The following is a 21,866-nucleotide window of genomic DNA, read 5'->3' on the forward strand; positions in this document are numbered from 1 at the left end:
GATAGGATGTGGCTGCTGTGGCATAAATGCCCTTCTTTATGTAAGCATGCATTATTTTACCCAAAGCAATAAACAAGTGAACCTGACACAAGACATACACCTTATAATCAAAGCAGAGGATGCTCCTAGATCCTCTCCACCTTTCCCCCCCCAGTTCTCTCTTGTGCCAAGCTGCGGGTCTGGCCATGGGTCGTTAGGTGATGAGAGCATGGCGCATCTCAACACACATCACCACCAGCAGCTGTGAATTAACACGTGCAAGGTCCACTGACATGCAGTCACCATTGCCGACCAATAACAAAGGACCCAAACAGGCTGTTTCTTTTGCACTTCATCTCCAAGAGTAAGAAAGTGAGGAAATATCAACACCTCAGCACAAAGAAACTGAAATTACTTTTTTCTGAAAAGAAGATGCCAGCCCCTTAGGAGAAAGGTCTCACAAAACAACACAGCAATGACTCAAACCTATGTCATTTTTAGCAAATGCCAGCTGTGAAATTACAAAGGAAAAGGAAGGCTTATGACTCTGGCAAAATGTTATTAGGGAATTTGTACTTGTGGTGATTTGTCTTTTATTTTTAAGCAATAATATAGGAGAGTGGCATTGAAACTCTTGATTCTGAATTGTCTGAATTCAAGACACAGATCACAGGCACGACATCCCTGCCACAGGACTGAGCTCAAGCATGTACTTTATAATTTACAAAAAATAATAGTGTATTTCATATTTACCTTTTGTTGAATCATCTTCAATCGGTTGTTTGAACAAAGTGATATCCTTAAAAGTGCACAAGAACAAAACCACTTTTTCATGCTCATTTCTTATAGGTGCAATTTGCATGTAGAACCAAACTGGGGTTCCTAAAGCAGAGAAAAAGGTGAAATTGGACTGTGGTGCAACACAAATTTTCCCCAGCCTATACACAGAATATTTCATTATTTATATGTTAATATAACACACATGTAGTTTAGGACCATATCTCAGTATTTCTACATCTTCCAGATCTTTCAATTTTACCTCTGCAAAGGAAAACAACATATTCTCATTTTTACAGCTTCATTAATCTAATCAGGTGATAATCAGAGACAGGATGTTTCATAAATCTCCATTCTGAAATAAAACATATTATTCTTCCTCTCTTGTTCTTTTTTTCCCCCCGGCACGTCTCACAAACTTAGTGCCTGCAAGGTAGGAAGGCAAGAAAAAAAAACAAAAACTGATGGATGGTATCTTTGATTCCTCCTTCGTAATATGGATAACATTGAGCGATCAAATCCAAAACTGATGGAGTATACTGTCAAATGCTCAAAATTTGATGTTACTCCATTATTTAAGAGGACCTGAGCTAATCCAGACACAGCCTCTGATGTCCTATCAGGATAAATCAGGAGATCCGATTTCCTTTTTGTGTTTCAGGTCATACTCTCCACTTCCTCATTGTCCTGCCCAGTGGAGCACTCTCACAACGCAGTTATCTCTATTGAGCTTTTGAAAGAAATACAAAATATTCTTCAAATCCTACCACTCAACAAATAAACATCAAAAAAATGTCTACAGTGTTGGAGTGGTTAGCACAGCTTTTGGTAAATCCTCACTGTTCACACAGGGCTCCTGCAGGTGCTCAAGAGCTGAAACTGGTCTTGTTTCCTCCTTAGCTGAAACGCACATGGCAGTCCCCTATGAACATGCAGATCTGCTGTGTAAGGGTCGAAATCCTAAAAGACTTCAACCAATTCGCTTTGAAGCATCCTATTCAACTGCAAGGATATGAATATCAGAGATGCTTTCCATCCTGCAAAGCTCCATGCCCATGGCTGTGTCCCCTTCCTCCCAAAATTGCACTTACATACACTGCACTATAAATACCTTCACAACCAGCTAATTACCTCCAGGATTTGATGTGCTTTCAGCCAGTTGACATAATGGCTTTTCTCCTGAGCTCCTGAATGCCAGCCTGTGAGCTGACACAGAGACAAGCTGCTTGCCCACTGTTATCCCACAGGCACCACTGGGTCCCCCAAACCTCCTCTAATGCACCACATCCGAGAGCTGTGCCAGGAACTGTAGGATAGATGCCCAGAGGGCAATGAAACCCATTTGGACTAGGACTACTGGGGGAAGGTTAAAATCCACAAGTGTTCATGACAGAATTCAGTATTACTGAACTGGGATTAAACCAGTAACTCACCAGCAGTAAACTGGAGAAGTGGGAGAGATGGGGGACTGCTTTTTGTGATAATTCCAAAGCCATTATGCTGATTAGTTGATTATCTCAATTCCCAGTTGCTAGCCCAAGATAAAAGACTCTTTCACAAGCTCTAAAACAGAGTGCTGCAGCTCTCCAGAGTAATACCATACTTGCACTTACACCTGGCAACTCATTGGCAACTTTTGAAAGGCTCTGAAAGTAAGTAGGCAAAATAACCTGTTCAACAGCACTGATAAAAATCAAACACAGAGGCAAGGTGGCTACTGCTGTAGAAGCAGCAATTTGGGCAAAAGCAGGCAAAGAGATTTCCTGAGTATTACCATATATACACATATATATATATGCATGCCTAACGTGGTTGCTGAATAGTTTGGTGGGCAGACCTGAGGACTATAGATGAGGGAATTCAGTAAAGCAGAAGAAAGTTGTAGCAAACTTTCAGGTCTGAACCTGAAACCTGCAAGCTGGGATAAAATGTCAAGTGGGCACGTGAAGTCAGCAGTCACGTGGGTGCTGCCAGAGAACATAAGCTCCTAAAGATCACCTCTGTGGCAAAGGAAAGAAGGATGGGAAAGCAACCTGCAAATCTCAAAATCTCCCTCTGCCAAAAGCATAAAGGGTGTGTGTGTGTGTGTGTGTTAGTGCAGAGATTGTACCACATCAAAAATACACAGCACCTCTGGACATACAGTTTGAAAAGATGGGTGGGAGGGTGCTCTGAGAGCATTGCAAGCCCCATTCAGGGTCTCTGCAGGTGACAAACACAAGCCCTTCCACAAAGTAACTGCCTACATCTTGCAGAAGTGTCTTCATATCAACAGATAACTATTATTTCTTTATCTGTTCCAATATTTGCCTGGAGGATAAAGCAGGCAGTTTCTTGAAGGACCTTCCACAAGGCTCAGAGTATGATAAATGGAAGCAAACCCTGGGCAAACCAGCTGCTGAACTGCAGCCAAGAGGTGAACCTATAAGCATTAGCAAGAGGTTGAAGTTTTGGGCTTTGCGTGATGGAGAAGAAAGCTGGCAACAGATGTTAAGGATGGGAACTGACTCAAGCCTGAAAAGAAATAAGAGTACTTTTCCATAAAGTCGTTCTGTAATCTTGCATAACTTATGGAAAGGACAGGCTTGGAGATCTGGGCAAAGGTGAAGATTTTATTAAGGCAGCTGCAGCTCAATAAATCTCTAAAGCATCATCAAGCTCCAGCAGACAATCCACAAGCCAAAGCAAAAAGCCACTGGCTTGTTACAGAAAAGCCACCAAGAGAAGGCTTACCTCTTTTCATACTTAAAAAAAAGTAGAAAGGAATTTAGTTCAGGACTGGCCCATGCTAAAGCAGGGGCTGCCAGCCCAGTTAATAACAGAAGCGAGGATCAGGGAGAGCACTGGGTCTCTGGGATCCTCTTAGGAAATCACACGGACAGAGGGCATGGCAGTGCTGGGCACCAGCACAGGCAAAGATACCCAACACAGGTCTGCCCTGGGAAATTCCTCCAATTCGAGGGGGTGTCCAGGTGACCTGCACAGGGAGTGGGCAGAGAAGCAGAAAACCTAGAGAACAGACGCATTCCCATGCTGAGGCACTGAAAAGAGGTCCTTTGGAGGGCTGTCCCAGGCACCTACAGAAACAGCTGGACTTCAGAGCTGCTCTTGCTTCTCTTTTTAATTAAAGTGTTGGCTAAAATGCTTTGAAGCAGGCAGAATTGGAGAAATCTAAAGACATTTCCCTACTGTTTAAGTGCACATACAGGAAGATTTAGTCTAAAAAGGGAAAGTGGGAGTAAAGCATAATGCATGCAAGTTTGATCAAGAAGACAAGGTTTATGATGAAAGGTTTATGTGAGTTTGCAGTGAAATGGGGCAGTCAGGCACAGGTAGCTCTTTCCTGAGGCACACCATTACCTTCCCTCAGCCACAGCACGCAAAAGAAACCTCCAGCCTCCATCCCAGCACCAAAGTCCATGGGGGTGGGGTGGGGGGAGGCATGGCCCTGGCTACTGGGCTCCAGGCAGCTGAACCAGGGGGAAAGCTTCCCACCCCCACAGGACCTGCACCTGTACTGGGCAATGGAAGTCAAATGGAAGAAAACATCTCCATCAAGATTGCTCTTGGCTTGTGTTTGACGTGCCCACAGACGCAGTCAACTAGACTCATTCTGCTCAGGGTAGAGGAACCAGCTTTTCTGGAGCATGTTTCATGTGATAGTTTTGGCTCACTGCCTTGGGAAGATGACCTGTGCCAGTAGAGGAGGCTGCTCATCTGCCCCGACAACAGCATGGAATTCAACCGCCAGCCCAGGAGAAATGTTCACATTGCACAAGCCCAGCATGAGACCACACAACAATGTGGTTTTGCTTAATATGTGCTATTACATTGATAAGTCAGAAGTAGTACTACCCACATACATGGCAGGACAGAAAATGTGACCGGAGTGACTCGTGGTTAAGACAAAATGAAGAAAATACTCTCTGGTTTTGGCAACCTCCTGTAAACTCAATGCCACCAAGAGGAAGGGACTTAGGTCCCACATCTCATTAAGTTACGAATTTCCCTGGTTTTCTAATTAATCCTTGAGTTTTATGCCAAATCTAGTACTCCTACCAGAGCTCATACGTGTTCGTTTACACACCACAGAAGCATCTTGACACTGCTGGGAGCATCCACTCACGGCAATCACGGTCTGAGTTCTCACTTGTGGAGACATGGGGGTGTTTCCTGAGGGATGTGGGGGAACCTCATTCAGGATTTCTTTTCACTTAACCCAGTCGGTTTCCCTTCAGGGAAACAATCCTCAAAACTAAATATATTTTGGAAAGGAGGAGTCAGACTAGAGGCAGCAGGGAACAACTACTATTCTTGGCCACCTGAACACCTGCCCTGAAAACAGAGCGCTCTTTTTGAGCTGTGGCAACCAAAACACCCATTTCTTCTCTAAATCTTGCCCCAAATTTACCCATACGTCAAAATAAAAATTTATTTTAGTTTATTATATACTTTAAATATGTTTTATCACTCCCAACACCATACAGAAGTATATACATACTGTTTTTCTTGTAGAGGAGAATTTCAAAGCAGTTTGACTCATAGTTGTCGAAGGTCTGTCTGACTTTTTCAATGGTCTTCTTGTCTGTCAGTTCACCATACATAAAACTGAAAAAGAAAAAAGGTTTCTCTTTTTTTTCTAAAAAAACAACCAGATGTTGCAGCCACCTTAAACAGCATAAGCATTGGAGATGCTATTAACTGTCATTTACCAAAGTTTAATGATGATTTACACTTCATTTAAATATTTAGCATGTCAAAAGGAAACCTACAGCAGTAACTATGACCATTTTTTTACTGTAAATGACAACAAATAAATCTACTGTAACATCTCATTAAGTGCTCTTCTGAGCATATCTTTAAGGATATGTGGTTAGAAAAAGAGCCAATAGCCTATAAAACCATTATTGACACAGATGCAGGCCATGACAATATTGCTGTCAAAACAAAGCAAGCTGAACAACACCTCTAAAACCTCCTAAATTTTGTTTAATCCCCTTGAAAAGGCTTCTGGAAGAGGAATAAAAGCTACTACAGGTAAAGGCTGTTGGCTGAATTGATGGTTACAAACCTAGTCTTGTCAAGATGCATCTGGGACAATGAGATAATCAGAATCCTTTTACCAAATACTGGCAAACAGAGGTGGGATTTAACCAGTAAGAACTGATGACTGTAATGCTCTGAAAACCCCGCACAGAAAGCAAGTGTATGAATTGTCCCAGTGTAGCCATGTCTGCACTACTACCAAACATAACCAAATTCACCCTCATTTTCCTTAATGTATGCCACTTTTTTTTATTATTTTGATGAAAATATGCTTTTGAAGACTCATCCCTCTCCAGGCTGAGAATATCAAAATGTAATTTTAACTCTGCTACTTCTTGCTACTTGCTCATCTCATCTTCGCATTCTTTTCCAGATCAGACCTTCAGCTGGTGTAAGAAACCCCAACCCCTGACCTTACTTTTGAAAGCCTTTTTAAGAACAGCCAGGCTTTTATTGTCATGCTTCCCTGGATTAAAAATAAACGAAGACCACTCTGTGCAAATTCCCAATTACAGAACTGAAGGAAAATGGAACATGGGATAAAAGCTTTCAGACACTTGGATGAATATACTTTTAATTGATCACTTTTTTTTTTCCCCCTCCCATTTTCTTTGTTCACAAACAGTTTGAGCTTCAGCTGAAACGTACGAGACAACCCTGAGAATATGAAAGAGAAAAGCTATCGCTGCCTCTGTGGTTTCAATGCAGCCTCTCTTTTATTGATCAACAGACCTCCAAAGGTTCAATAAACATTTATTTTATGTATACTGCTCTGAAAGAATAAAACAGCATAGTGGTTAGTGACTTGGAAAGCATTAAAATACTCAATGAAGGCCAGATCATGAATCTTTTTTTTACACTGCCAACCAAGGGAGGTAAGGGGGCTGCTCCCAGGGGCTGCCCAGCGTGGGTGATGGAGGCAGACACAGGGCATCAGAGTGACTGCAACATCTGTAGGTCACTACAGGTCCTTCTTCACTGGTAACACAAGGAGAGCTATTGATAGACAGCACACCATGACTGTTACCTTTGGAACAGCACTGTAACAGAGATGCCACCACAGCGACTGACAGGAAATGGTTTTACCAGGGCACAAAGCTTCATACAGGTACTGCTTATCATTAACATACACGGCCGTCTTTAGGAAATGCAAAACACAGCCTACTGCTCATTTCCAAATGACCTGCCTTTCTTTCCTGAGTTCAGCTGATAACCTTTAATACATTGATACGTGATATGGGGGGGGGGGGGGGGGGGGGGAAGAGTTTGATCATTAATTGGTTTCAATTATGCCTTTTTTTTAATGCACTGATGAGGTAAAGCAGATCACTCTCCTGTCTGCAAAACAAAATAAGAGCTGATAGTTTTCATGCAGCCTGTTGTGCAACTGAATTATCTTTTTTGTTTTCTTGAGGTTTTAAACAATGTTTCTCTTAGTCCTGAAGGAAAAAATAACAAAAATTTGTTAAAGTGCTTGACTTTACACAGCTTATAATATAGATAATCATTAATTAGCATTAAAATAACAAATTATACTTGGTGTTCAGAGTGGTGGACAATACCACCTAGCACTGCTAAACAGGATAAATCAACTTTATGTTTTAAATGAAAGCCAGTTTGTTATTGCAGTAAACCTGTAACACTCAAATCTTGCATTATTTTCACACATAAAGAGACATTTTAAAGGCTTGTGGAGTAATAAAAACATTTTTCAGAAGACAATTTTTAAAACACTGAAGAAACCTCAAAGCCACTCACTGTACAAGTTATGTAAGACCTTTGCTTATCACAGGTTTAACTTAATTTAGTCTGTCCTATTTTGTACACATGGAGGGCCTCCTACATCTTCAGTCAATCACTCTGTCTTTTTCTGCCTCATGTTTTTTGTTATTTAGTGCTTGTCAAGTGCCTTCAGCGCAAACTTACAAGACATAAATATCAAAACCACCCTGCTACTGGGAATCTTACTACCTAGAAAATAGACTTACCAAAGAGAAACAAGACTTATTGAAATATCTAAGATTGTGCCTTTCTCTGAGTAATTTCCTCATTGATGAAACAGACCATTTGTCGTTTAAGATGCCTAGGCTACCGCCTTCTTTTAAAAGCATTCCCAGGCACAGAAAAGCCCATCTGAACCTTTGTTACTGTGCTCTTCTGTCCTCTGTCAGGATCCAGAGCAGCAGCATCAGAACAGCTCCAGGTCTGCAGCACATGCCAGGGCAGTATTTAACAGCTGTTTGTGAGGAATTACTCAGGACAGAGGACAGGTGAAGCACAGAAGGCATATGATCCTACACCCAATTTACAGCTTTCTTCAGCCAACACTGTTGGATGAAAAAGGTGTCAATTAAACAAATGTCTACCCAGGAGGCACAGCAAATACAGTACACATCAACAGATCCAAAAATTTGCAAGTTAAAGAGCAGGTACCATTTCTAAGGAGAAATGGTGCAGCTCCCTAGATCCCGCTGGCACACTCAACAAGGTTTCTTTGCACAGCTTTAGCAGTGTAAGGAGGCCTTCTCACGAACACAAAAATCAGGCCATGGAGGTGACATCCCAGTATCAATGCTAACTTTTTTCAAGTCCAGCATGCTGTTCCCATCATGCAAAATCCCATTTCTTTGAACACAGTGGGAATTTTGCCATTAGCTTCACTGCAGCCAGGATTCCACTCTCAGACTTTTTTTAATCCCACTTGCAATGGCAGTAAATCAAAACAAGGGAGAGCAGAGACGTTGACTAGAGCACTGTGAGTGTTGCAGTGGAAATGCTACCTGTAAACAGCAGCTTCAGCAAGGAGATTCAATTCCATCCCTCTGTACAGCTGGAAGGCAACACACACAAGGCCTAGGAGCAGGTTTCCTCCTTGAAAACAAAACCAGCAACCAACTTCTCCCAGCCCAACGTGAAGCTGTCAGGTGCAAGGAAGGGTAAGGAAAAGCAAAGCCTGCAGTAAACGCAGACTGTAAAATGCCAGGGCAGGTCTATTTACCAGCCACTCAAAGGGTGCCTGCTCTTCCAAAGGCTTGATGGGAACACAGAGCTTAACTGATAAGCAACAGTATTTAGAAAATGCTGATATTACTTGCAATAATAATTGGATTTTAATTTTTTATAACTGTTAATTCTTTCAATGTATTCCTGAAGACATACACTGTCATGACTGCAGGCAAACGGGGATGAAACAACTGCATGCTGGCTGATCTATCGGTGCACCTCCAGGCAGGGGGGTATGCACGGTTAATTGAAGGTTAGAGGTGCCACAATTGCAGATGGACTGTTCCTCCTGGACCATCAGCTCATTTTCATTTGACACAGTAATGCTTCACCACCACACAAGTTCTTCCACCTAAAAATTTTAGCGCTCACTTATACCAATATTTCTGTGTATCAGCCCCACCTAGAAATGCAAATTTGGGTGCCATGTGCACCCAGGAAGAACACACATTGGACTCCCATCACGCAATATTGATGAAGCCTGACCCCTACATACACTGTGCATTTCATACAGTGCCCAGGAAACTAGAGAGACTGGCACTTATACTGTAGTATTTTTAAGTGATTTTCCGGCCAATGGGCACATTATTGCTGATTAAAAAGATGAGATAATTCCAAAATCAAAGGGATTACCAGCTTGTCACAGGACTAACTCATTGCCTGAGCTGGAACAAAAACCACTCGCACCTCCAACACCTTCAGTTTATCCATTGCTCCCTGTGATCAGTACAGCCAAGAACACCTGAGACTGAACATAATCACAGAATCATTTAGGTTGGAAACGACCTTTAAGATCAGAGTCCAATTAACTAGCACTGCCAAGCCCACCACTCAACCATGTCCCCAAGCACCACATCTACACGTCTTTTAAATACCTCCAGGGATGGTGTGTCCACCACCTCCCTGGGCAGCCTGTGCCAGTGCTTGACCACCCTTTTGGTGAAGAAATTCTTCCTGATACCCAACCTAAACCTCCCCTGGCACAGCCCGAGGCCATTGCCTCTTGTCCCATCACTCCTTATCTGGGAGAAGACACTGACCCCACCTGCCTACAGCCCCTGCCAGGCAGCTGCAGAGCCATAGGGTCCCCCCCCAGCCTCCTCTTCTCCAGGCTCAACCCCCCCAGCTCCCCCAGCCGCCCCCCATCAGCCTGGTGCCCCAGCCCCTTCCCCAGCCCCTGCCCGGCTCCGCACACGCTCCAGCCCCTCCATGTCTCTCCCGCAGTGAGGGGCCCAACGCTGAACCCGCCATTCCAGGTGCAGCCCCACCGGTGCCCGGCGCAGGGGGACGGGCACTGCCCCGGCCCTGCCGGCCACGCCGCTTCAGACACAAGCCACGATGCTGCTGGCCCCCTCGGCCACCCGGGCACGCTGGGGGCTCATGCCCAGCCGGCCACTGACCAGCCCCCCCAGGCCCTTTCCCCCCAGGCAGCTCCCAGCCCCCTGCCCCAGCTGCCGGGGGCTGCTGTGACCCAGGGGCAGGGCCCGGCACGGGGCCGGGGTGACCCTCGCACCACCGGCCCGGGCCCCTCGCACGGCCTGCCCAGCCCCCCCTGCAGAGCCCCCTGCCCCCCCGCAGGTCAGCGCTGCCCCCAGCCCGGTGCCCCCCGCACACTGACCGCGGGAGCCTCGACCCCTCGCCCAGACCGGGACAAAGCCCCGGAACAGGCCTGGCCCCAGCGCTGAGCCCTGGGGACACCCCCTGTGCCCGGCCGCCAGCGGGAGGTGACCCCATTCCCCACCACGCTCTGGGCTCGGCCCTCAGCCGGCTTTTCACCCAGCGAGCAGCACCCCCGGCCCGGCCACCCCCTGCCCCTTTCTCCAGCAGAACGCTGCGGGGAACGGCGTCAAAGGCTGTACTGAGGTCCGGGGGGGACAACACCCACCGCCCTTCCACCATCCACTGGGGTCACCTTGTCACAGAAGGAGATCGGGTCCATCAAGCCAGACCTGCCTCTCATAACCCCGCGCTGGCTGGGCCCGATCCCCGGCTGTCCTGCACGTGCCGTGTGATGGCACCCAGGGTGATCTGCTCCATAACCTTCCCCGGCACCGAGGCCGGCCTGACAGGGCTGTAGTTGCCCGAACCCTCCTTCCACAGCCCTTCTTTAGACGGGTGTCACATCTGATGACTTCCAGTCAACCAGGACCTCCCCAGTTAGCCAGGAGTGCTGATAAATGGTGGAGAGTGGCTCTGTGAGCACTTGTGCCAGCTCCCTCCGTACCCTCAGGTGGATCCCATCAGCCCCAATGTAGGGTGTGGGGTGGGACAGACAGAAAGAGGATATAATGAATACTTGCTGGACTACCCAGGAGAAAAGCATGGACGAAAGCTGATTTGAAGGCACTATACCTTATAGGTAGGAGAAAACAGACCAAATGTTGCAAAATTTGTAAATTGTCCTTTATCATCCTCATGCTCAGTAACAACAGTAACTCAAATCAGGAGCTAGATTTACATTGTTTGTAACTGTATTTTTCTTTAGTTGGATTTTTGACACTGAGAAGCTATAGAAACAGACCTTTCCAAAACCTGTGTTGAAGGTGCGGCACCGTAACTCTCTTATCCCAGAGCACTTGCCTTAGAACAGTAAAGCAAACCTTATACATAAAAATTGCTTTATATATAATGTAACATTATCTGGGTATAATATAGCAAATCTGGACTGAGAGCCTGACCCAGAAAATAATTTGAATAATAGCCCCAGATACCAAAATACCTCCAGTGACATTCTGTTGAGTAAGCCTAAGCAGGCACCACTGGCCTTCAAGACTAGTTTCCATTCCATCCAGCTGCACAGCCCTGCATTAGGGAGCAGCTCCAAAAACACTGCGCTGGAAGGCTACACAATGCATGTCGAGACCATGCTGAAAACCTCTCCAGCTCTCCTTTAATGTGCAAAGACTGGGATGCCGCCTAAGAAGCGGGAAACATCACACTACATGTATAACTCCACCAGCTAAGACCCTGACACAAAGGCCTCTCCAAAATCCTGAGACAGATGTATAGAATGGTTAAAGAAAAAAATATATATCTTTGCTACCAATTACATTTTCCACAATAATTCCTCCTTGAATTTGCATCTGTATGATTCACCCGTATGATCTACTTGAATGTGGTCAAAACAGGATCCTTCCAAATGGTAACTAGAGCCCATCGTATTTACATAAAGCACTCAGATGGAATAAACCTTTTGGTCTCCTCAGTATTTGAGGCATAGGGGAATCATTATCAGTGAGGTACTGCTAAACCTTCACTTCCTCAACATTTTCCTACAATTTCATACTATAATTGTGATTATTTAAACATGCAAAAAACTATAAAAGTGCTGGCTCAGAGCAAACTTACACAGTTCAATACACAGGATAGCATAGAACAAAGGGGAAAGCATGTACGTATACCCAGGATAGCTGTGATAAGGTTGTTTCTTTCAGCCCCACTGAGTATATCGACTCTGTTACTACTGTGTGAATGAATATTTCATTTCAGCAGCACATGCCCATCTCTTCTCCACTGCCCACTAAAGGATACCTGGCTACACAGAGCAACCCTGGGCCCCCAAGGCTTCCTCCCCTTCCTGGCAGATGAGAGCAGGAACCACATGTCAGCACATGTTGCTTTTTGGAGTAAGCAACGACTGACATCTGAGGACAGGCTCACTGCCCACCCTGCTCCGGTCAGCTGAAGCATCATGATCCATGTTTGGCAGCACCCATCTCCCAAAAATCATCACCTGTAGATATGCAACTGCATCCTCCAAGTGCCCTGGAGCTGGTCACTCCCTGAACACATAAAGGGAAAACCTACCCAAACTTGTATCTCAGTCATTCCTTATTGCCTCTGCCCCTCATTTACTTTGCTCATGCACACACGCACATGCACACACATTAGGGATTTAGGCTTTCCCCAAAGCATCTCCTTTTAAAGGATGCAGCAGTCAAGGCACAGACACATGTCTAACCATAAATCACTGCTGCCCGCTCCTGAAAGACCACCAACGAAAGGAAAAAGCCATAAAGCTGCAATGCTTAGAGTAAATATCAGCTTAATCACTCTCTTAGGAATAAAGATGCACTTTGCACATTACTGCGCCCTGTGTGTCTATGTAATAACAGGGACCAACATAGGCTACAGAAGAGCCCACGCCTACTCGCATTTTAACAAAGATCTAGTAAAAAAAAAAAAAAAGCCTTTGAAACACATTACCTAAACACCCACTTTCTTTACTGGATCATTAGCTACAGCACATTCATACTGATATTAGTCAGGTAAAATTTCAAAATGCTTTGCTTTACTTATCCAGTGTCCTGGATATGTTGCTGGTTTCATTCATTTAAAGTCTGTTGCAGTACTTTTAATTTCTGCAAAACAATGCTTTTCTTACATCAGCCCTTTTTTCCAAAACCTCACTGTTCTACCCAGCAGATTAAAATTTTAAAAGTGCAGCAAGTGGCAACAAAGAGACAGTCGGCATACCTGCAAGTGCTACTCTTCTGCATGACGTCAGCTCGATGATATCCAGAAAGTTTACAAAAACCGTCATTACTATAAACTACGGGCCAGTCCACAATCTGAGCATTTCCCAACAAAAAACTGGATTCTGAAAAGAGAAAAAGAGAGAAAGAGCTGTTGTCAGTGGCAAAGTACAATTAAATCCTCCATGTGTTACACAGCAGATGCAGAGTAATTCATGTTGGTAACTATCACAAAATTTCAGGGGGAATTGAAATCAAAATGGGCATCAGAAAAGAAATCATGATGAAACAGGGTAACTTCTAGTAATGTAAGTAGCTTCTTGCACCCCAAAATATTGATATAAGCACCAATGCTTTTGCAGTTTAGAAAGGATTCATTTATTCACAACATCTGGGTATCGTGCTGTATTTTCATTTTATATGTATCTGGAAATTAACTTGCAAACTGAATTTTAAATGCTGAACCGTATATGTGTGCCCAACACTGATGACAACTTTCTTGCTTAAGACAAGTACATTTTTCCTCCTGGCAGGTCCCAGTCTGTTTTGCAGGTCACAGCCAGCATCCCTGGGATGAGGGACAGAGAGTGCCAGGAGCCGCTGGGGAGGGGCAAGATGTGCCTGCTACATCTGGTGGTACATCACGAGCCACATCACACCTGGGACAGTGGATATGAAGTGACCCACGAGGAAATTCAGCATGATCAGGGAACTGAGGAGTGCCAAAGGGACTTAAACATTTGAAATAACACAAAACAGGTACTGAATTTCAGTGGCAGTCTATTAAAAATGCAGATGGGTGGGTTTGGCTCATTCTACTAACATGCATCCGTTGCTGTACATACAAAATATCGGCAGCGAGTATTTCTAGGAGGCTGAACTGAGGTTTAAATATCACTTCAGTCATCTGTTCTTTCAGTCAGTGCCTACAGTTTACACGCACGGACTGGCATCAACATATTATGAGCTAGTACTAAAATAGTTTTATTCACTAGTTTGGAAAGATTCTTCCATCCCTGCTTTTAGTAAGGCGCTTCCAAAGAAGGAAATACCCATTTTGCTTAAATACAACGTTGTGGGATTTTATGTTCATCAATACCGTAAACATTCCTAATTTTGTTTCAGAAATAATAATCTCATTTAGCAGAGGCTCCCATATTGTAGTCTGTGATGATCTTCAGCTTTCTTTATTTTTACTGTCAGTTTTAAATTTCATTTTGACTGCAGCTATGGAATTAACCAGTCCCATTCACTTATGCTAAAAAGCTATTAAAATGTAGCTATCAACAATCACTGCCATATAGAAATTACAGGAAACGTTCCTTTCAGCAGTTCTTGCAGAGGAAAAAAAAAAAATAAGGAGACTTTTACAAATTTTCCTCATAATAGCCAAAGAATGGTTATGCCAATTACTTACAGACTACTCAGGTGCACACATTGATTTTCACATAAAAGTAGCACTGGGTTTGCATGAGCTACGCATGCCCGTCTCAGAGTATTTATAACTGTGACTGGATGGTACATTATGCAAACATCCTGCTGAACTAGGAAAGTTTACTGAAAAAAAACAGTACTGCTTTCTTTTTTCTTTATAAGAATGAATTCAGAAAAGAATAACCTGGACATTATTGGATTTTCTACAGAAAAGCAGATTTAAAAAAAATATTTAAAAGCCAACCAATGTGAGAAACAGAAGTTTACATTTTGTGAAATCTAACACTTTTAAGCTCAAAGAATTTACTTGAATCCATCACAAATATTCTTAAGCCTAAAGGTCAACTTTAAAAATTTACTTTCCTATGCGAAGGGAGAAGCCCTCACTACAAGCAGTGGGAGACAAGGTGTAAAGCCTGAGTGTTACCTAAAATCTCCCTGGCTTTCCACAGCCCTTTCCGCACCGGGGACTCAGCACAGTGCAGATCCTAATACAAAGAAAACCCTAACTCCCTGGAAACCAAAGGGTTCACTGGAGCTCATCCCACTGTATTGATGTTCCCCCAACACCCTGCATCTTCTCTAACTTGGAAAAGGGGAGACACCACCAGCCCTCTAAACCCACAAGGGTCCCCCCATGGCAGCTGCCCTACCACCATTGCACCGCAGCAGCTGGAGAGGACGAGAACGTAAGCAACTCTTCATTTCCCATCGCACAGGGAAACAACCAATATTACAAGTTCTCTGGTTAGATTTGGAAAGAGGTTTCTTTATCAGACTGCCTTTCACCAACATTCTGCTCGCACATCCAGATACAATGGGCACAACCTGGGCAATGAGAGACTGCAATACCAAAGTCACTTGTGGATGCTGTGCACATCCAGGTGCTCCCCAGAGGACCACAGTCCAAAAGCAGATAACCCTGCTTCAAAACCTCCACCTTCAACAGACATAACCTTGATTCTGTATTCCCACCATGTAACTGTTTCAGGACACAAAATACACAGCAGAAAATACGTGTTGCAGCCAGCAGCTGACACAGAGCATTTAATGGTTGTCTTCTACAGATTTTACACTTCTTTACACCTGAGGGTCTCAAAATACCTGATAAGGCATTCTCTAAACTGATCAAATCCACTAAAAACTCGGGAGGGAACAAAACATAAAGCCAAACTATTGATAGCTTAAAAAAAAAAAATCAAAAAATCCCATAAAATTAGAAGAAAATAGACACGAGAGGTATCTTGGTAGATACTAGTATTTGTAAGGTTAGATCAGATATGTAGTGTATGTACTAGAAACGTGACCAGATATTAGAATATGTTTACTTTTGTCCCCATGAATTTCCCTTTACTAAACAGGCTTTTTTTTTTTTTTTTTTACCCTTGTCTCCTAAGGAAGTAAGGCTTATTCATCCATGCTTAGCATGCGAGTATGTATGTGTGTCCTATTCCAGTGGAAGAAAAATCCAGAATCAATGTTTGCAGCATGTTAGAGACCAATGAATCTAATTGTGGGCACAAAGCCATAGGAATCCACATTTCATTAATGCCACTGCTCAGTGAGCAGCAAGCAGCTTGATAAAATTTAAGGAAGAACGGGTCACCATCTGACCCTTGGGTTTTATTGTGTACCAAAGTCTTAGGAGCCACTGGACTCCATACCTACCCTACATTTTATCAGGATCATGTTATTTTCTCCAACCAAGACACATATTAATTCTTCCTTACTTCTACAATTTCTCCAAATCAAAACTCCAGGCAGATTTAACTCTACATTAGCCAGTCCATGCCCAGCTGTAAGTATCTGTGTGCTGCATGGCAGAACACTTTGAGAGAACCTCTTTTTTTGGCCATAATTTCTTCAAAATCACAGAGTGCAAAGGAATACGAGGGAGTTTTTGCTGAGTACTCTGCTACAACTCCTTGCATATTCTCTAACATCTTTCTGTTCTGGAGCCTAACCTTAGTCAAAAACAGAGACTCCTTAGCAGAGAACACAACCTTTGCATTTCTAGGAGTTTTGTGTGCTTTATATCAAATCATCACCACTAACTACCCATGCAAGTCCACTACTGCAGTTACCTCCTCTAAGGCTGGGTCCTAACAAGTCCTGGACTAAATCCACCTGCCTGCCTTATTTCTGCAGCTCAGATATGTGGTTTCCTCATTAAGAGAGGGCAATCACAGATGTCTTGAGTTAAGATCTCCATCAATCTATGGCAAATCCCACTCTGTTCAATTTCCAGCTGGCTGCTTGAACCTTCTGTAAGAGACAAGAGTTGGAAAAAACTCATTTCTTCTCCACCTCCAGTTGCCATAGGGCAGCCTAACACCAAAAATGTGTTCACTTCCAAACACAACTGCTGCATGTTCCCCTTGGCCTCCCTTGCCAGCAGCTCCAAAGCAAGGACCCTCAGCAAGGGCACCTTGATGTCCCCCTGTGCACTGCTGCAGTGACTCTGTGGTGAAGTCCTGTAGCAGCCCCTTAGCACAAGCCGAGACTTCATTCAAGCAGATCAGGTCTAAGGACAGACAAGCGTGCTACAGACCTGCCTTCAGGCTGCCAACTGACTTGCTCCTTCCTGAGGTACATCCATATTCATCGCACCCAACAGGGAAACGCACCCAGACCACAGCTAAGCTAGTCACCCGGTGGCAGCCCAGGGATGTGCCCACCGGCACTGCTGCAGGGTGCACCTCCAGCATCAAATCCCAGGTTCACTCCTGGTCCTCACATTCCCCTGACAGCCCACATTCCACATTGGTCAGTTCATACCAAAGATCTTTTATGGAGTGAGGCAAAGGACTTTCACACAATCAGCCTTTTTTAAAGCATGGGTGTGAGTCCTGCAATGCCACACACCAAGGACTGCCCCCCACCCCTGCCCTGAGCAGACACGTTCTGCAAGACAGACCCAGGGGAGAGGCAAGCTTTCCTTGCCTGCTCTAATCTTCAACAGATAAGACTGAAATTTTGCACCTTCTCCAGAAGAAAAAGACAAGGAGCCAACAAAAGGTCTGCAAATTGCTGGGTGATGAGCATAGCAAGGACACTAACACTGGGATCTCCACAGCTGTGCTCCTGTTGAATTCAATATGCAAGAGCTATATTCTGCAAGCTATTTTCTTTAAAGATTAAATTACATTGGAGGTATTCTCAAGGGTAAGCATTTCTTAACTGAGTTTAGTTACTAACAACAGGACAAGACCAAATTCAGCCACTACACCCAGAACACCTGAATTTACTCAGGTTTTAAGTACATAACAACTTCACTGAAAGAGTAGTATCACAGCACGCATTGCCAAGGACAGACAAAGTTACAGATGGCAGTGCATAAATACAGCTCGCATTCGGGAGTAAGACATTGGTAACTAAAACTTGTGCAATATCTGTGCTATGGCCCAGAAAGGAAAGCCTTCTCTCTCCATGTACAGCAACACCCAACCTAACAAGCATTTTACTATGGAGGCTGGAAACTCCTCCCGTGGTCTGCTAGACATTCACTGGCCATTGCTGAAAGCAGGACAGTAAATCTGACAGACCAGCGGTCTGATCCAGTGTATGGAACCCTGGGCAGTTGTGATCCAGATTACCCTGTGGTAACATCTCACGCTCTCAAAACGTTAACATGCAGCTAACATCAAGACTTGCATGATGATTAGCCTGAAATGTCTGGTACTGCATTCATCCTTGCTTGGATTGCTCTGATGCACCAAAAATGCATTTTCACTTCCGATTTCCTTATAGATAAAAGTCAGGTTTTATTATTTCTAAGCTTGTGTTGATGTCATTACCTCCACCAATTTTCTCCACCTGTCCTCCTTTCTGATATATTGCAGAAAGCACAAATCACAAATCTGTAGTTGTGTAAGTTCTCTGACTAGACACACCCGAACATCAGTGTCTGTCTGTAAGAGTGCAGGGGAACAGGGCTCAAGCTGCAGACCTACATGTCTCGGAGTTGCTAGATTCCACTTAGGAAGTCAGCAGGCTTTTTATTACCTAATATAACGCTGCTGTTTACAAGGTTTAATACTGATTGCAAGGACTCGGGTATTCAAGGCATACAGTTAGCAGAATTTCAGGTTGGAAAACACAATTGAGGAAAACAATTGTTAAAGGCGCTGTATTTGCTGTTGTTGTGCTTCTATTTTGTGAAAAGGCTCTTTCTGTACAAAGCCAGTCATGCTGTAGAGCAGCAAGCCCTTAATCTTACTCTATCTTGCAGCAGCTAACACTCAACACAGTGCTGAGCCTTGTTTTGTTTAAAAGAAGAAAGAAAAGAATAAAAAAACAACCACAGTGTGCAAGCAATTTTTTTTTTAACCAACACAATGCCCAAAGCAGTGTAAAATTCACGTTATGTAATCACAGGAGAGCAGGAACAGCTAAATCATTCCAAGAGATATGCTTAGCCAAGTGAGAAATGTTGTCTCTAATCATCTTTTCTCAAGAATGTTTGGGTACTACTTGTAGCCAAAATTGTTTAAATCATCATTTCAGAATTCCATCTCATCCCAAGAAAACAGGCAACTAAGCTTTTTAGAAAAGCCACCATTGAAAAGGTGTTTTTAAAAAAATGAAGCAGTAGCACTACACAAGTAATAATTATTATTATAATAATAAAAAAAACCCCAGTGTTTCTATCTAGGAATAAACTCCTAACTCAAGCAACTTTACACAGAGCTGTCCAGAATTACCGCCCCTCCATTGCAGAGCAAACGCAGCCCAGAACTGACAGGGTCTGTGAAATGGCTGGAATTTGCCTTTTTTGCTAATGCTGTTTTATAAAAGCCCCAAACAACTTCAACTACTGTCAGCTGACTCTCTTCATGACTACACAGGGTCAGCATATTGCTGCAGTCTAGACCATCTTGGAAAACTTGTGGGGCTCCTCTGTGTGTGTGTGCTGGGGAGGGGGGGGGGCGCTAAGAAATGTTCTCCTTTTTTATCTTCTTTTAGCTCTCCTGAGCTAGTCTTGGCCCTGATAATACATACTGCTACTGGTGTTGTTTACAGTGACTCCAACCACATACTCAAGACGTACTGCATCCGCACAGAAAAAAAAACAGAAGATCCTAAACCATTTTGGAGGACATTACCCTCTGAAATCAGCCTAACGGGCACCAATGTCCCTCCAGCTTAGGGGTCGGCTGCAGACAAACTGCTGTGCTTGGAGCAGCAACCTCCACCAGCGCTTTGTACTCCTTACTATAAAACCACATTGCTGTTTTCTAACAAAGCTGTTATTTCCCCGGTGTCTTTAAAGCATGCAAAACATCAGTGTCATCCAATTTATCCAGCACATTAAGCGTTGCTTGCCTGAAAAAAAATCTCTCAAAGGACTAACTCTTTACGTCACCTTTCTGTACCAGTGTTGTTTTTATTTACTACTCATATTATGAAAATGCAGAGGGCTAAACCCAGAGCAAGATGCCACCATACTGACTGTGTTGAAATGATCTACTTCCTGCCCCAAATAAGTGCTCTTCAAATAAAACAGAGATAAATAATCCAGCATTGGCTGAAATATTAAATCCACGTGTAAGTCACTTAGCTGGGAACACAGCAGCTTTGGGCAATTTAGCAAGAGAGCTCAAGAAGAGAGATTAGAGTCTGCCTGGAATTTACCTCCTGAAAATGCAAAAAATTAAATTGAATAATTCTGAATGTGAAAGCCCACAAACAGTGCAGTCCCCTGCCTTTATTGTGGCACAATAAAGGCGTCACTGACACCAGGAAGAGTTTTGAGTCAATAAGGACAAGACACTGTCCCTATGAATTGCCTGTAAAATGACATTTTATACAATTCCGATCACAGTTTCTCCCCCACAGATTCTTTTATCCTGAAGTTAAACTAACCCTCACCTATCCCAGTTATCATTTAAATGCCACTGCTGAATCTGTTCTCTATTAAAATTATGCAGAAGACAATATAGATGTAGCAAGGCTAAATTTAAACTGGGGCACACTGTAGCTCTCACTCAAGGCACATGGGCACTCTCAGAGAGCACCAAAAATCTGATTTTTGGCTTTATACAAATGACAGTGCTGGCTTCACGTTCCCAGGTGAGAAAATTGTGCTAAAAGCAGCTGTTCAGACACAGGGGTTCCTCTTCCAAACACTCAGCCTGAAGCTAGTCCTGGCTGCAGTTTCACAGAGCCTGGCTGTATCTCAAAAAAAAAAAACAAACCAAAACGTTTTGGCAGAGCACCGTCTGCATCTCCCATGCTCCCCTCTTTGTGTCCTACCAACAAGACAGATCCCAGCCCACTACCAAGGTGCTGCTTCAGGCCAGTCTCCTGAGGGGCCATCCAGAAGCCAGTAGTTGGACTCCTTCCAACTGCTATGTGCAGGATCGGGCCCTGGCTATTTAGGTTACCTGGGACTTGGCATTTAAAACAGCCAGACACTGAGCGTGCCGATTAAACAAGTATCAGACTTTTGTCTGAAAAGCAGGTAATTAGAGTGCTAACTCCAAAATCTTCTTCTATTACTGAATTTTATCAAAACGGAAAATCTTATTTCCTTAGCTTTCTGGGAAAATAACTTAAAATTCGAGTTAACCACCAAATAGTACCCTGTTAAACAGGCTAATTAAATGTATTTCCACGGCTCACTTCCTGGCATTATCCTTTGGCTGTATACTCCTTCCAACAGCAATAAAAAGCCTGGATTTTTACCCTTTAAAAAAAAAATCAATAATTTCATTTTTCTCTTCTCTCTCAGATTTCACTATTAACCTGGGGATGCAGCAGCTCTTGCAGTGACCTCTTGTGGCAACCGCCCCGCAGTACTCCAGCCTCTCCAGAAGGGAGCATCTCCCACCGCCCCATCCCACCGCCAGCAGCACGCAGAGAAAAAAAGTACCAGGAAAAGACCACCCACAATACACAAAATAGCTGACCAGACCTCAAGGAAATCCAGCTATTCCTTTAGCTAACGATATGGCACCATTTGGGTTTCTAAATTAATACAATGGTATAGAGCTGCCATAAGCATCAAAAAAAACCCCAACCAAACAAAAAAGCAACCAAAAAAAACCCTAAACAAAACAAAACCACATATAAAAACTCCCTCGATTTCAGCAGCAGTCAGTTGTGCTGAATTTTTCTGCATTCAGCAAGCCAACTTGAAAAGTAAGGAAA

At 43.7% G+C, this 21,866-nt stretch overlaps 1 protein-coding gene across 2 annotated transcripts in view; it reads right to left on the reverse strand.

Annotated features, from left to right (window-relative positions):
* KCNH5 (potassium voltage-gated channel subfamily H member 5) overlaps positions 1–21,866 on the reverse strand; it is a 210,576-nt gene that overhangs the window by 156,382 nt on the left and 32,328 nt on the right. For both annotated transcript variants that reach the window (XM_080395853.1, XM_080395852.1), the window contains 3 exons: positions 13,282–13,405; positions 5,258–5,364; positions 733–861 (listed from right to left, as the gene is read on the reverse strand). In XM_080395853.1, coding sequence (XP_080251979.1) covers positions 733–861; positions 5,258–5,364; positions 13,282–13,405 — 360 coding nt within the window. The remainder of the gene's footprint in view (positions 1–732; positions 862–5,257; positions 5,365–13,281; positions 13,406–21,866) is intronic.

This window comes from Falco punctatus, assembly GCF_963210335.1.
Source record: "Falco punctatus genome assembly, chromosome: 7".
Taxonomy (NCBI): domain Eukaryota; kingdom Metazoa; phylum Chordata; class Aves; order Falconiformes; family Falconidae; genus Falco; species Falco punctatus.